General features: G+C 52.1%; 3 protein-coding genes across 11 annotated transcripts in view; all 3 read left to right on the top strand.

Annotated features, from left to right (window-relative positions):
• The window catches only part of ACOXL (acyl-CoA oxidase like), a 319,722-nt gene extending 318,724 nt beyond the window's left edge, over positions 1–998 (top strand). Inside the window, exon 18 of the mRNA XM_070474015.1 lies at positions 391–998. Within this exon, the coding sequence (XP_070330116.1) occupies positions 391–591 (201 nt within the window). The 3' untranslated portion in view covers positions 592–998. The remainder of the gene's footprint in view (positions 1–390) is intronic.
• Positions 999–1,715: 717 nt separating this feature from the next.
• BCL2L11 (BCL2 like 11) overlaps positions 1,716–14,846 on the top strand; it is a 56,068-nt gene continuing 42,937 nt past the window's right edge. Inside the window, exons 1-3 of one of the 9 annotated variants that reach the window (XM_070474048.1) lie at positions 1,739–1,907; positions 6,445–6,581; positions 6,750–6,839. In XM_070474048.1, coding sequence (XP_070330149.1) covers positions 6,458–6,581; positions 6,750–6,839 — 214 coding nt within the window. In that variant the 5' untranslated portion in view covers positions 1,739–1,907; positions 6,445–6,457. Of the gene's footprint in view, positions 1,908–5,263; positions 5,540–5,830; positions 6,136–6,444; positions 6,840–14,846 lie in introns of those variants that run through there. The other 8 variants (XM_070474034.1, XM_070474060.1, XM_070474044.1 and 5 more) reach the window with 8 other exon arrangements.
• Positions 3,288–4,745, top strand: LOC139037433 (uncharacterized). The gene is made up of 2 exons (XM_070473914.1): positions 3,288–3,815; positions 4,349–4,745. Exons 1-2 carry the CDS (start codon positions 3,288–3,290, stop codon positions 4,520–4,522), a joined length of 702 nt encoding a protein of 233 aa, XP_070330015.1. The 3' UTR covers positions 4,523–4,745.

The raw sequence follows: 14,846 nt of genomic DNA, 5'->3' as shown, positions 1-14,846 counted from the left end.
GGTGGCAGCCCAGTCACTCCAGAGGTAGAGTGGAGGGAAAGGGAAAGAACTGGAGGAGAGAAGGGGGGAGGGGAGGGGAGCGGCTGGAACGGGGGATTCTCCAGGTGTTGGGCTCTGGCTCCCAGCTAATTTGGAGCCCACATCCACGGCTTGGCGGAATAAGCTTGCTTCTGCTAGACTAAGTGTCACGAGCTAGGAATTGCTAAGATGAAGAAGGTTTGTGACGGTGACCGACAGTCTCCACCCTCCTGGGTCCCAGGAAATCGGAAGGGAAGCTAGTGTCGGCGAGGCTGGGTGTACCGGCTCTCGCGGGTGGCAGGGCGGCAGGCACCAAAGCGCTGTGAGGAGTAAGCCAACATCTCACCCGCTCCTCTGTGTCGTCTTTTGCAGTTACTCCATTTGTGCGACTCAGTGAAGGATGATGCCCTAAGGGTGATCTCTGCCTTTAACATCTCACACGCCTCCCTCCACGCACCGATCGCTGGACTCGCCAACCCAAAGGCCGCCTGGGTTTTGTACCCAGCACCACAGCATTCCCTGGCCGGGGAAAGAGCACGGTCTCCGCGGCCCAAACTGGGAGCCAAGTTGTAAGCGGGTGGGGCGGCTAGGGTGGTGGCCCGCCCGCAGCTGCCAGAGTGTTTCTCAGACGCCTGGAGCTGGGGCCCGAGGCCGGCTGGCACGCGCTGAGCCGCGGCCCTTGGGGATTTCGGTCATGGAATGGGGTTCCCGCTGAGGCTGGCCAGGCCCACTAGGCTCTTGGGAGGCGGCAGCCCCGTTTCCGACCCGGAACGCGTTCTTTTATCCTCCCCAAGTAACCCCGACTCGCCGGGCCATGCCCTCTGCCGCCTAGGGCACTACACCGAGTGGGCTTTCCTTTGGGCGCGCTCCAGAGCCGGTTGCCATCCAAGGTCTCCCGCTGCTAGTGGTGATTCAGGTTCCCAGTGATTTGGGAAGACGGTGGTGCTGGATGAAAAATAAATAAAAGTCTAAAAATGAAACGCCCGTAGGCAAAGGTTCAGTTCAGTAAGTGACGCTTTCCCAGCCGCCACCCCTCCCCGAGGCCCTGCGAGGAAACACAGGAGCCGGGAAAGGGGAGTGTGAACCTGGAGTCTTGCTTTGGGCAAAGCATGAACCCGGGCGCGTCCCTCCAGGCTGGCAGCTTCCGGACCGACGGCGAGACGAAGCTCGGAAACATTTTTACCAAATTAAAGTGTAATGTGTTCTTGAGAAGAGCACAGACAGGGCACAGTTTCATAATGAAATGAAGCGTCGGGAAGGTTCCCGCAGCTTGCAGAGCACGGGGAGGTGAGCGAAGCGATCCACTGTAGTTAAGTTGGTTTCGGGACTTGGAGAGACACGCCTGTGGTTCCAGCGAGGGCCATAGATGTCGCCCGACTTCACTCTTGCTTTCAGTATATGCCCTCCGTTTTCCCTCTCCACATCTCGCGGAGGAGGCAGAAGGGGACACCGCTGTGCTTCTGTCCGCAAGAGCAACATCCAGGACGGGAGCCAAAACCTCACACCTACCGCCCTCCCCTAGGCTGGGGCTCTGCGCGAGAGGGCGTCAAGGGTACGCCGCCACCCGACGCCAGGCCCTTGGTCGAAGCTCCTCAGCACAGTCTGGGTTGCGCGGACTGCCACCTCCGAGCCGACCGCCTGCTTGTGGCCCAAAGAAGAGCATATAGCCGGCTGCTTTCTCCGACTCCTTTTTTTTTTTTTTTAAAGTGTTCACAGGGTCACCAGAGCAGACGACGCGGGGGCGGCGGAGCTGCAGAGAAGCAAAAAACAACCATCAGGGTTTCTTCTGTGTGGTTCTTTTCCGGTCCCTGTCTTCATCGTCCAACCCCACGGAGAGCGCGGAGCACTCGGGCGCCCGGCGGGTTTGGGGCTCCTCGCGGGCACGGAAGGTTGGTCTCTTTTCCCCGAGTGCCGCGATAGAAGCTTAAGGCTCAGAGTTTGCCTGCGGCCGCCACCTGTAGCCACCAATGGCAGTTTCAAGCTGCGGACACCCGCGCGCGCGTCCTTTCCCTCCTGCAGCGAAATCCTGGGGTGGAGCCCGTTGCGCGTCCTCCAGCCCCTCGGCCTCCATCACCTCGCTCAGGACTCACGGGAGGATGCGCTGAGAAAACAAACCTGGGGCTGTGCTGTTAATGTTCCGCACTTGCTTATAAAACATAAAAACTGACCAAGGTGGCCAGACGGCAGGATCATTCCTCGCTGACTTGCTTCTCTGCACCGAGGCACTCTTCTGGGGTTCGGGTGAGGGAGGCCCCTAAATTGAGTCTGTAATCCATCTAGCCTGATCTCTCCCACGGCGGGATGCTCCATCTCCTAACCTATTTGCCCTCCATTACTCCGGCCGCGGGCGTCTCGGAAGGGCAGAGGTAGGGATGCAGGATGCGCATTGAAAGGGCCGTAGGCGTGCAGACCACGGCGTTCACAGACTTTGGTCTCCCGGGGAAGGAGTGGGAGTGGGGCTTCGGACTCTCAAGGACAAGGGGACAGGGACCCGCAGAGAGGAAGGGTGGGGGTATATTGCGCTCTCCCTGCTGCTCTCTACGAGCCCTCCGAGGCCCTCGCGCTGCCTTCTCTGACCTTAACACGCCAAGGGACCATTCCTGGACGGTTCTCTGAGAACCGAACAATTTTCGAGGACCCGATCAAGTGGAGGCACCATCCTGTCTCCCATCTGGAGGCCACGACTCTTCCCAGTCCTTTTTTCTTAAAAGGATTTTAAAAGATTTTTTCATTTCCCTATTTCACCTGCTCAGCGTTCACTCCCAGCCTTGCAGCGGGGCTGCGGAAAAACGCATCCGGGGATCGCCCTGGGTCATTTTCTCATCTCCCCATTACAGACTTTACCTCTTACCAGAGGAGGTTTGGCGCGGGAGAAAAGCTGGAGGCAGCTGGGGGTGGCTTTAGAGAGGGCGCCTAAGAGTACCGCGTTAGGCGAGAGAGAGGAAGGTGAACAGTCGGCAGATGGGGGTCCAACGCGGAGCCCCCTCATCTGGAAGGGAGGAGAACTAAGAGACACCCCTTTCACCCTTGGACCTGCGCGTTCCCGAGGACCCACCCAGTCTCGGCGCCTGCCCCAGGACGGGTCAGAAGGGAAACTCTCGAGGCAGAGCCAAGGCTCAGGGGCGCCTCTTGAGGCTCTCCGCGGGCGGCAGAGACCCGGCCTGGCTCAGAGTGTGCCCGGAGCGCCCCCTCTGTTCCACTCGCACGCCTCGGCCACCAGTGAATTGCGGGGGGGTGTGGGGAGGAAAGAGTGCACTTTGGGATGGGGGATGGGGGCACGCAGAGCAGTCCTTAGCCCAAGTCTCTCCGGTAAACACGCCCGACAGGGGCAGGGCCGGCGGCGCGCGCAGCGGGGAAGTCGGCGGGGACGCCCCCTCCTTTACCTGTCCGAGCCTGCACGCGCGGGCGGCCGCGGCGCCGCGGGGGCGGGGCTTTCCAGCTCGCGCGCCGGGCGGGACTTAGCGGGGGCGGAGCCCACGGTGATTGGGCCCGGACCTGGGGCCGCCAGCCTGAGCTGGGCAGTAGCGCCGCGCAGGTTTCACTTCGCTCCGCGCAGCCGCCAGGTCTCGATCTTGCAGGAGCGCTCGGTCCCACTTCGCCGTCGCCGCCGCGGTCCCCGGGTTCTCGCAGCCGCCCTGCGCGCCCTGCCCTCTGTGGCCAGCACCGTTTCAGGCTGTTTGGGTTCGCCTCGCTCTCGCCGCCGCCGCCGCCGCAGCCGGTGCCACCGCCTCGGTGCCGTTCCCCTGGCCCTCGTCCCCCCAATGTCTGACCCTAATTCACGAACTGAGAAACGCAAGGTAAATACTTTCGAGTCCCGGGGAGCAGGCCGGGTGCGGATGGAAGATTGGCGTTGGAGCCAGCACGGCGCCACCTCCAGCCCGCTTCCCGCGCACGTGCGGTTAGAGGCGCGCGTTCTCGTCCCGCGTGTTGTCCGGTGGGAGGCGGTCACTGGTGCGGGTCGAGTTCGCGCCGCAGGCAGGGGAGGGTCGTCCGCACCGAGCCTGCGAGCACTTAACGGCTCGGGCGGGGATGCGGCGCCCCGGGATGGTGAAACCTCTCCGTGCCGACTGGGGGAGGCGGCGCGTGCGGCCCCGCACTGGCTGGGGAGCTGGGGGCAGCCGCGCCGGGCCAGGCTGAGAGCCCGGCCGTAAAGTCTCGCCAGCCCGCCAGCTCCGACGGGCCCGAAGTAGCGGCCGCGAGATACCAGTCGGTCGCGCGTCTCGGCTTTTTTTTGGGGGGGGGGGGGGGGCGCTGGCCCGTTGTGAAGGATTTATGGAACAGCGACGGCGATTAAACTGACGGGACTCGGCTTTTCTTTTCACTCATTCAGGCCGAAGTTCTGGGCTGCTGCTGCGTTCGTCCTCTCTCTGGGACGTGTCTGGGGGCCCTGCCCCGTCTGCGGGCGCTCTGCGGACGATGCCAGACCAAGATCCACAAACAGCGAGAGACAAGAGGGCCTCCTCCGACCGCCGGGGGCACGCGGTGGACGAGCCGCTGGCTGTAGAACCGGCCCGGTCCGTGGGGCCCGACCCTCTTAGCGATTCGGGTGTGCCCAAGCGCCGCTCGACCCACTCGCAGTGCTGGCTGGCTGGCTGGCTGTACTGTGCCCTCGGGGGCCTGTTACTCGGGGTTGGCGCAGGTAGTGGAATGCCTGCTGGACCCCGGCGATGGGGGTGTGGATATATTTCTTGGCGGTGGTTGCGGATGTGCGCGTCGGTGGCCATTTGGTGCGTGTCCCGTGGCGCGTGGGGAGAAAGAGGGAGGAAGTCGGAGGAGGATGGGGGCTGCGGCTGGGGAAGGGGTGGCCTTTAGGGTGCCCACCCTAGTGGGCCTGGACTGGGGTCGGCGGCCGGGGCTGGAGTCTGGTGCCGGCCCTGCGGGTTTTGTCTCCAGGTGACCGGCTCTTGGGGGCAGCGGGAGCTGCAGAGGCGGGCTCGGCGCCAGGACTGACGGAGGGGCGGGGCAGGGTTGGCTGGGCAGCCCCGGGCCCAGAGGCCCGGGAAACCTCCGCCGCCGCTCCCGCCGCAGTCAGGGCCAGAGCCGCGTTCGGAGGCGAGTTTGTCAACAATCGCCTCGCCTTCGGCGGCCTGTTGGGCAGGCGCCGCCCCCACCGCCGCCGCCGATTGGCTGCGGATCCGAGCGACCGCGCGAGGGCCAATTGGGAGCGCGGGCACCCGGCGCCGGCGGCGCGGGGAGGTCGGCGGTGCCGGCGGCGGCGGGCGCAGTGCGCGAGGGGAGGAGCGGGAGGAGGCGGAGGATGTTCCCGGCTGCTGCGGCCGGGGCAGCGCGGGCCACAGGCGAGGCGCGCGGAGCCCTCGGCTGCCCGGCGGAGCGCGGCGGCGGCGGGCGGACGGCGATTTGCAAGCTCTGCGCTGCCGGGGGAGTTCAGAGCGCGAGTCTCGGGCTTTGTTTCCCGCGCAGCCTTCGTGTGGACTGTCGGGGGGTTCCAGGTCGGCGAAGCGCGCGGGCTGGGCGCCGCGGGGCCCGGGCTCGGACGCGACTCGGAAGGGAAGGGGCGGACGTGAGTTTCGGCCTAATTGCCTTAGGAAGGGAGGGCTTTGGGGGTGCGGGAGCCGCGCGCCCCGATGCCGCTCAGCGTGAGGAGTTACTTGTGGATTTGGCTGGGGTCGCCAGGAGCCGGCTCGGGGGACCTCCCTCCCATTCGGAGGTGTGCACCCAACAGCGCGGGTGTACCTCGGAGAAGTTCTGTCGGGTTCGGTGTGGCGCGCTGCCCGCGCCCCCGCCCGCCCCTCACCGCGGGAGGAGGGGCGCGCGGGCCAGGAGCTGGAGGGACTGCGGGCGGGTGGAGAGCCGGAGCCGAGCCGAGCAGCGCTGAGTTACAAACTCTATTGTGACGCACTTACTACGACTGACGGCCCTTGCCAAACCTTCCCCAGACTTGCTGTCCTCAGCACTTTCGGCAGAACAATGGGGCCGGAGCGGGGAACGCGGCCAGCCGCCTGCAATCGCTGCATCTGCGCCCGCTCCTGGGCTCCAGTGTTGTATCTGATCCGGGGAAATCAGAGCCCGCGGGGAGTTTCTGACTTATTCTAGTGGGCCCTGGGCAAAGAACACTTGTCAATAGACCTCAAACAAGCAGCCTGTTTTAAAACGTGTGTGCGTGTTACAGCACCAGTCCCAGGAGTAATTGACATTGGTGCTGTTTTGTTTGGTGGCAGGAAGTTTAGTCCCTCTCCCCACCTCCCCACCCCCCCCAAATAATGATACCTTTATTTTTAAGGTTACTTCTATTATTTTGGAAGATCCTGTGGAGAACTATTCTATTAGTGATGACTTTAACAATGTTAAAGTATTGGGTGTTAATTCTAAGAATTTGTCATGAAGAGGTGAAAGTTTTCCCCATTTAGGTATTCGTTGTAATTGTTAGTTTTGTTAAGATAACCCTAGTTTTAATTTTCCTTGCAGAAAAAAAGACCAAATGGCAAAGCAACCTTCCGATGTAAGTTCTGAGTGTGACAGAGAAGGGGGACAGCTGCAGCCTGCCGAGAGGCCTCCTCAGCTCAGACCGGGGGCCCCCACCTCTTTACAGACAGAGCGGCAAGGTAATCCTGAAGGAGAAGGGGACCGCTGCCCCCAAGGCAGCCCGCAGGGCCCGCTGGCCCCACCGGCCAGCCCCGGCCCTTTCGCTACCAGATCCCCGCTCTTCATCTTCGTGAGAAGATCCTCCTTGCTGTCTCGATCCTCCAGTGGGTATTTCTCTTTTGACACAGACAGGAGCCCGGCACCCATGAGTTGTGACAAATCCACACAGACCCCAAGCCCTCCTTGCCAGGCATTCAACCATTATCTCAGTGCAATGGGTAAGCGATACCGGGGAGGCGACTGCATGTGTGGGTGCTTGAGCATCAGTCCACTGGCGTGTGGAGCATGTAGAGCAGCCCCTGTTGAGACTCCTTTTACTGATTTGTTTCATGTTCTGTTGGGAATGGAGCACATGTCAAGTAAAACATCCAACCAACATTTTAAAAAGCATGTTGCTAAGTTTCGTGGCAGTGGTGGGTTGATGTCCATGTATCAGCCCGTTGGGGGGAGTATGTATCATACCCCATGGTGCTCTCGTAAAGCGCCTTAACTGTGGCATGTTGTCCTCACCTGTAAGATGTACTCATTAATGACATTCCATTTGAAAGGGACACCACAATCAATTACGGCAGATAGCATAATAACCTAACCAAAACTGTGGAGAAAGAAAGGAGAGAAGTTAAGTATTTTAGAAAATGACATTTTTATAAAGATGAACTAGTTCATATCTGCCTTCCCACCATAGAACCATGAAAATTGTTTGTTTTCTTCTTAGATTCCTCTTTAGACTTCTTTTATTTGCTAGGGGTTAGGGGTTTGGACATAGTACTAACAGGATTGATCGTGGGATTTTATTTCAGGGGTTCAAGGCAGTTTTAGAGTCTGAAGGAGTGGCAAGCACGATGCCCAGAAAAACTGGCAGCCCCTTTGGTGAGGGCCCTGACAGAGGGAAGGAGTGCGTGACAGCTTGAAGAGCATTTGCCCTTGTCCGTTCGGGCGCCCCCAGGTGTAGCCTTGAGGCTGTGTGCTCTCTAGCTGGTAGGTTTTCCTATGTGAAGGGGCTTCCCTAGTGGCTTAGATGGTTAAGAATCTGCCTGCAATGCAGGAGACCCAGGTTTGATAACTGGGTGAGGAAGATCCGCTGGAGGTTTTCCTGTAGGGCCAGATAGTCTGAGAATGCAGAGCTTGATGTCTGTAATCTGATTATTAAACAGTGCAACTCATTTAGAACTTTTGAAAGCACTGTACAAGCCACATAAAAACATCTGTGGGCTTGATTTGACCAGTTGAGCTTCCAGCATGTGACTTTGAGTATATGCAGTTCTAGCCACCCTAATCAGCGGGTACATGGGTTGGTTCAAATCACTGTTCTTCAGTAGTGGAAAAGGTTCTGTTCTTGATTAGGATTCACCAGAATCTCACTTATCATTTATCCAGATTAGCTCTTCTGTGTTGAGATACAAGTAAGTTGGCAGCATTAAGGATTGAGAAATCCAGCATAGGTTCTGTTTAAAACAGGTGACACCATGTCAAAAGCTAATTAAAATGAAATCATCAGGGTAGACATGTGACTGCTGGACCACAATGACAAATCTTAGTTTTGCAAATGCCGTAGAGCTCTGTCTTTTTAACCTTCAGTGGGATAAGCCGTGCTGGTCTTTCCTCGTGTTGCAGAATTAGAAAGAACCTCAGAAGTCGGGCACACCTGGGAAGTGACAGACACGTGACACGCGAGCAGCTATACGTGTTGGCTGCTCACCTCCTGCTGAGTGCTGAGAGTGCTTTATTAGGACCCCTTCCTTAGGGAAAGGGGCTGGAAGTTTTACTATTATAGATATTGCTATTCCCGAGTTCATTTCGGCCTTAGAAGGTCTTGGTGTTTGCATATGTTTTTCTGCCCTTGAAAATGCTCTTGACTATAGGAGCATCTATAGGTAAATGAGTTACTAAATGAGTTAATGGGGTTTTACAGTGTTCATGTTTAAATGAAAATGTGAAAAGTGTTAGTCGCTCAGTCGTGTCTGACTCTTGGTGACCCCATGGACTGTAGCCCAGCCAGGCTCTGTCCATGGAGTTCTCCAAGCAAGAATACTGGAGTGAGAGGCATTCCCTTCTCTAGGGGATCTTCCTGACCCAGGGATGGAACCCAGGTTTCCTGCGTTATAGACAGATCCTTTACCATCTGAGCCGCCAGGGAAGCTTGTGGGTGTTTAAAAACCCCATGCTTTTTTTTTTTTTTTTTGAAGGATCCTTCAGAAGCTATTATAGTTTCCCCCTGCAGACCTTTGTATCAGTTTCTGCAGGTAGCTTAATGCATGGAAATAGCTTCTCATTGCCTGGAATATTCATCCTTCAACCAGGAGTAGTGGGTGCGGTAGTTTTATGTTTTTGTTTAAGTAGGGATGGGCATGAGTGCTTTTTCTGGTGATGTTTAGCAAGCTAATTATAAGGTAAGCACCGTTACTTGAGATGACAGATGTAGAGCTTTAGCGAGATCACAATCTAAATTATTAAGCGAAGTTATGGTTCTACCTGTGAAGTATAAAGTAATGGATCCTGAAGTGTAATTTTATAGTATTAACTGCATTCCCACAGATTGGTGTGATAACTTAGAGGTTAATGCATAGGATTAAGTGATAAGTTTAGAGGAGTTTGTCTGAAGTTAATGCACCAAGTTAAGTTTTCAGTATTAAGTTCTTGGGAGATTTATTGGGATGGGAGTGAATTACTGATGGGGGGAGAGGGTTAAGATGTCAGTATGTTAAAGAATAAAAGTTGCATCTTGCATAGTCTGTAACTTTTTTCCCTGGCTATTCTTAAAATGCTTTAGTGCCTGGGGACCACTTCAATACCATGAGTTGATCAACTTGGTTCTCTCAGCATGGCCATGAGTAGTAAGTATTCCTTGCTCAGCCATACCCATTAAGATGTTCAATGAAGCTTTTGATAACTTGTTGCAAAGTACATTTTTCACAAAGAGGTCATTATGACTGGTTTCAACCAGCACAGCACAAATGGGAGGTTAGAAAGAGGTCCTTCCTTAGGGCTTCCTCTGGCCGATGAACAGCTTTCTGCTGAGTGACTGGGAGGGGAGAGCCTGTATGTTGCGGTTTTGTCCTGAGAAAGTAAAGTCTTGTCTAGGATATACAACAGATGTTTGAGCTAGAAATGTCTTTCTGTTGTCCTCCTGGTCCTCAATTTTTCTGAAGATATGTTCAAAAAATATTTGTAAGAGAGACAGTTTTTTCACTTTTACCAAATTTTATTCTCTTTACCCCCTGGGAGGATTGACTTGGCTAATGCTATCTTAAATTAGTGAGCTGTGTATTCTCATCAGAATCACCAACAGAAGTGTTGATTTGCAGAGTGCCTTTTCTGGAGAGTGTGCTTATGCCATGGATGTGTTTAATTCAGATGTGCACTAAATTCTGTATAGGTTCATGCTTTGAAGACGAAGTCGAAGCAGTTGCAAATCAGAGCTTGGAAAGGTTGAGTATAGGTGAATGCTAGTTATCAAAGCTCCCATACATTTTTTGGTAAATGACTTATATTATACTTGTTCCTGGCACATTAAAATCCACTGGTGGGAGTTAATTGAGTTGTTCTTCAAGTCCATCCCTTAGCGTCTTGTGCCTGCGATGTTTATAGCTGGGAACTGGCCCCTCTTTTAAACTGCGAGCTCTCTGAGCAGGGACGTGACATCCTGAAGGCCCCGATGCGGCCTGAAGAGGAGCAGGAGGTGCTTGGAGGATGTTCAGAGTCATTCAAGCTTTGCCCTTCCATAGACCTGACCAGGGATAAATAAGATTTCCCAAAAAGCCTCTGCTGGAAGATGATCCTGCCCATGCCTGTTAAAACGAGGTTTTGTTGTGTAGATCCAGCTGTCCCGTGTTTCTGCGGGAGTGATAGGTGTGGTGGAGCCCAGCAGGCCCGGCGCGGAAGCGGCGCAGGAGAGCAGCTGCAGTGGGCCCGGTGCAGACCGAGAGATGCGCTCAGTGTCCGCGCTGCCTGGGGTCTGTAGGTTCAGCATCTAAAAAAGAAAGCAAAGTGCCTCAGTCTTTTTTACATGAATTGTATGCTGAGATGTTTTGAATGTATTGGGTTTAATTATGTATTCTTTTTATCGTAATAAACACGAAGCATACCATCTTAACTATTTCTGAGAATACTTTTAGTCATGTTGAGTATCTTCGCATTGCTGTGTAGCCAGTTCTTAGAGCTTTCTTGTCGTGCACAACTGAAACTTGGTAGCCGTTAAAGCACCTCCCCGTTTCTCTCTCCCACCCAGCTCTTGGCAGCCACCATTCTACCTTCTTTGTGATTTTTGGTGACTCTAATTAAGTACCTCATGTGAGTGGAGTTACACAGTATTTGACTTTTTCTGACTGGCTTATCTCATTTAGCATAATGTCCTGAGGAGTCATCCACACTGTAATCCATGAACCAGATTTCCTTCCTTTTTAAGGCTGAATCAGATTCCATTGTATGTATAAACCACGTTTTCTTTATCCATTCATCTGTTGGTGAACATTGGGTTGCTTTCATCTCTTCGCTGTTGTGAATAATACTGCTGTGAAGATGGATGTGCATATGTCTGTTTGAGATCTTACTTTCCATTCTTTCAGATACATACCCAAAAGTGGGATGGCTGGGTCCTACAGTAGATCTATTTTTAGTTTTTTAAGGAACCTCCATACTATTTTCCACAGTGACTGCACTGATTTACATTCCCACCATCAGTATTCCTTTTCTCTACATCGTCAACCAGCATGTTACCTTTTTTTGAAAATAGCCATTTTAACAGGAGTCAGGTGATAACTGCTTGTGGTTTAGATTCGCAGCTCCCTAACGGTTAGTCACGTTGAATATCTTTTCATTTATTTGTTGGGCATTAAATTAATTAATTTTTTATATTAATCTTACAGTTTCTTTTTACTTCTTTAAGTGGGACTACTAGAAAAAAAGTCAGATTAGGTCTGTGGCTAGCATTCTGCTCTAACAGAATGGGTTGGGATGGGTTGGCCTTGCAGATGAAGGAGCTGGACCCAGCTTGGTGTGTTAGCAACCAGACCTGATTCTTCCTTTCAAAGCACCTCATTTCCATGGAACTTACCCTTTGGTTACTTTTGTTGACTTAGATGAGTGAAAGTAATTAATCTTGTAAGCATCTTAAACATCAGATGAGCTTTGTAAGATCTACTCTCTAGGCAAATGTAAATATCGGTTTTGTTTCAACTCTTTGAACTCTGTGGTACATGAAGGTTTTGAGAAGGTGGAAGGTGGAGTGATTTGGTTCTTTGGGCACCATAAGTCTGCCCACAAATCCTGATGATAGTCTTCTTTGCTGAAGACTTCGTTGTGGCCTTCAAACCCCAGGGTCACTCTTTTGGACCCCAAGAGAAACAAGTAGTTTGTGTTAACATGTCCTCTGTGGGGGCAGAAAGTGAGGAAAGAGAGGGAATATCTTCTTCACTGGTTCCTAACAATTTAGAAAGTTACAGCTTTCTAGACATTTTTAAGTTACATCTATAAAAAAATCAAAATCTTTATTTTGAGATAAAAATAGATTGACATGCAGTTGTAAGAAATAACAGAGGTCCTAGGTGTCCTTTATCCAATTTACCACAGTGGCAGCATCTTGTTTACATAGCACAGTGGTTCAGACGGTAAAGAATCTGCCTGCAATGCAGGAGACGTGCGTTCGATCCTTTGGTCGGGAAGATCCGCTGGAGAAGGAAATGGCAACCCACTTAAGTATTCTTGCTTGGAGAATGCCATGGACAGAGGAGTCTGGTGGGCCACAGTCCATGGGGTCGCAAAGAGTCGGACATGGCTGAGGAACTAACACAACCACAACATCCTAGCCAGCACATGACATTTTAGAATCCCACTGCCTTATTTAAATTTCCGCAGTTTCATGTGGACTCCGTTTGTGTGCATGCGAGTATGTTCTGTGCTGTTTCATCAGATGTGTAGGTGTGTGTGACCACCGGGACGGTCAGGATCCAGAAGAATTCCATCCCTTGGTTTCTCTTGCACATTTTCATAGTCACAGCCACCTTCCTTCTGCTCCCTAACCCCTAACAGCCATGAGTCTGTGTGGCATGTCTACACTTCTGTCCTTTCAAGTATGCTATCAAAATAGAGTCATAACGTAAGTGACTTTGAACTTGGCTCTTTTCACTCAGCGTAAAACCACTGAGACCCACCCAGGATGGGGTGTGTATTGCGTGTGCCTCAGTTTCCCTATTGACCTGTTGAAGGACATTCGGGTTGTTGGCAGGTTCTGGCAGGGACCTGGCATAGCTGGAACTTGGGGGGCATTTGCCAGCTCGCACTGGACATTGCACTTTGCCCCCTGGTACCTCTTTGGGCAGCTTTCAGTTGAAGGCCATGGGCACAGGCCTTCATTTTTAAGTTACTGCCTTGCTGTCAGACTGGCCACTACCTGACATGTGCATAGTGATAGCTCATTATAGTGTTAATGATATTGAATATTTTTTCGCATTTATTTGTCTCTGTCTACCCTCCTATGAGATGGTCGTTCACCAAGGCAGCAGAACTGCTTCTGTACAGGTTTTTGTGAGAACGTGAGTCTTCATCATTTCTCTGGGGTAAATGTCCAGAAGTGCAGTCGCTGGGTCAGATGGTAGTTTAGTTTTTTTTAAGAAACTGCCAAACAGTTTGCCAGAGTATGCAATTTTCCGAAATTGTTTTAGTCTCAGTCCTGGTTTAGAAAACTATAAGTTACCAATATCAGGAATGAAATGGGCTATCACAACAGATCGTGCACCCACTTGTATTTTCTTTATTTTTAATCTTTATCAGTCTTTCTAGAGTTCGTCAGTTTTGTTTTTTTTAAACCAGCCTTTTGTCTCATTCACTTTTCTCTGTTATTTTCCTGTCTTCGATTGTGTTGCTTTATCATTTTGCTGTTTTTGTTTTTTCTAACTTCTTGAGGGTAGGAACTTAGAGCAGCGTCCCTTTCCTCTTTCCTACTGTGGGCATTTAGTGTCATAAATTTGTCTTCTTCCCTGCTTCCCACAGGTTTTGATGTATTCTGTTTTCATTTTCATTGACTTCTGTGTTATTTCTTTTGACCCTCTGACCCTAGACTATTTAGACATGTGTTGTTTCATTTCCAAGTGCTTAAAGATTGTTTTGTCTTTCTGTTTTCTTGTATGATTCCGACATGGTCAGAGAACATACTCTGAATGAGTTCAGTTCTTTTAAAGCTGTTGGGGTTTGTTTTATGGGTCAAGATACAGTCTGTTTTGGGGAATGACCATGAGTGCTCGTGGGTTGGGGCGTGTGTCTTCTGCTGTTGTGAACGGTGTGCCGTTACATGGTTGTCCATTTGCTCTTAGCAGTCGGTGGTGGTGTTGGTTCTTCTGTATCTTTTCTGATTTTCTGTCTAGTTCTGTCAGTTGCTCAGAGTGCAGTGTTGAAGCCCCCAACTATAATAGTGGATTTGTGGATTCGTCTGTTTCTCCTTTCGCATCTGTCAGATTTTCTTCCATATACTGCAAGGCACTGTTAGGTGTGTGCACATTTTGAATTGTGTCTTCCTGTTAGATTGATCCTTTTATCATTGCTTTGAAGTCTACTTTACTAGTATAGCCACCCCTGCTTTTGTAAAAAATATTAGCAGTGTTTGTATCTGCAGTAAGGTTTTTTTTTAATGCAGTGTATCTTTACATGATGCTGTCTTTGCAGCTGTGTATTAAGACCATTTGCGTTTAAGGTGATTGCTGATCTGTCAGAGCCTGAGTCTGCCAGTTGGCTGTCTCCTGTCTCCTCTGTGCTTGGTGGTTCTTTTTTTCAGTCTTTCTGAGGACTGAACACTGTTTACGATTCCGCCTTGTTTCATTTGGTTTTTGGTGGGCGTCTTAGTATATTGCTCTGAGTGCTCAGTTGTATGCCCGCTTCAGTCGTGTCTGACTCTTCGCGACCCCATGGACTGCAGCCCACCAGGCTCCTCTGTCCGTGGGATTCTTAAGGCAAGAATCCTGGAGTCAGTTGCTGTGTCCTCCTCCAGGGGATCCTCCTGACCCAGAAATGGAACCCCCGTTTCCTGCATTGCAGGTGATTCTCTGCCGCTGAGCCATTGGGGAAGCCGTTATGTTTGCTCTGGTGTTAACACTATACGTGTGTAACTCGTAACTTACTCTGGTCTACCACTCTCAGTGATAACACTGTTTCATGACTTCAGCTCAGCATAGGCACCTTCCTTCGTCCTTCTAGGTCCCTTTATCCTGCCCTGTTTTTTATTTTATTTTATTATT

Source organism: Odocoileus virginianus, chromosome 2 (assembly GCF_023699985.2).
Source record: "Odocoileus virginianus isolate 20LAN1187 ecotype Illinois chromosome 2, Ovbor_1.2, whole genome shotgun sequence".
NCBI classification, from domain to species: Eukaryota; Metazoa; Chordata; class Mammalia; order Artiodactyla; family Cervidae; genus Odocoileus; species Odocoileus virginianus.
Note: the sequence above shows the minus strand (reverse complement) of the source record. Positions and strands in the feature narration are given on the sequence as shown.

Bases quoted from the DNA above. Each gene is read 5' to 3' on its own strand.
- LOC139037433 (XM_070473914.1), top strand. From the start codon at position 3,288: ATGGGGGCACGCAGAGCAGTCCTTAGCCCAAGTCTCTCCGGTAAACAC. The intron at 3,816-4,348 runs GTAAATACTTTC...TCACTCATTCAG, and splicing joins CACGAACTGAGAAACGCAAG to GCCGAAGTTCTGGGCTGCTG.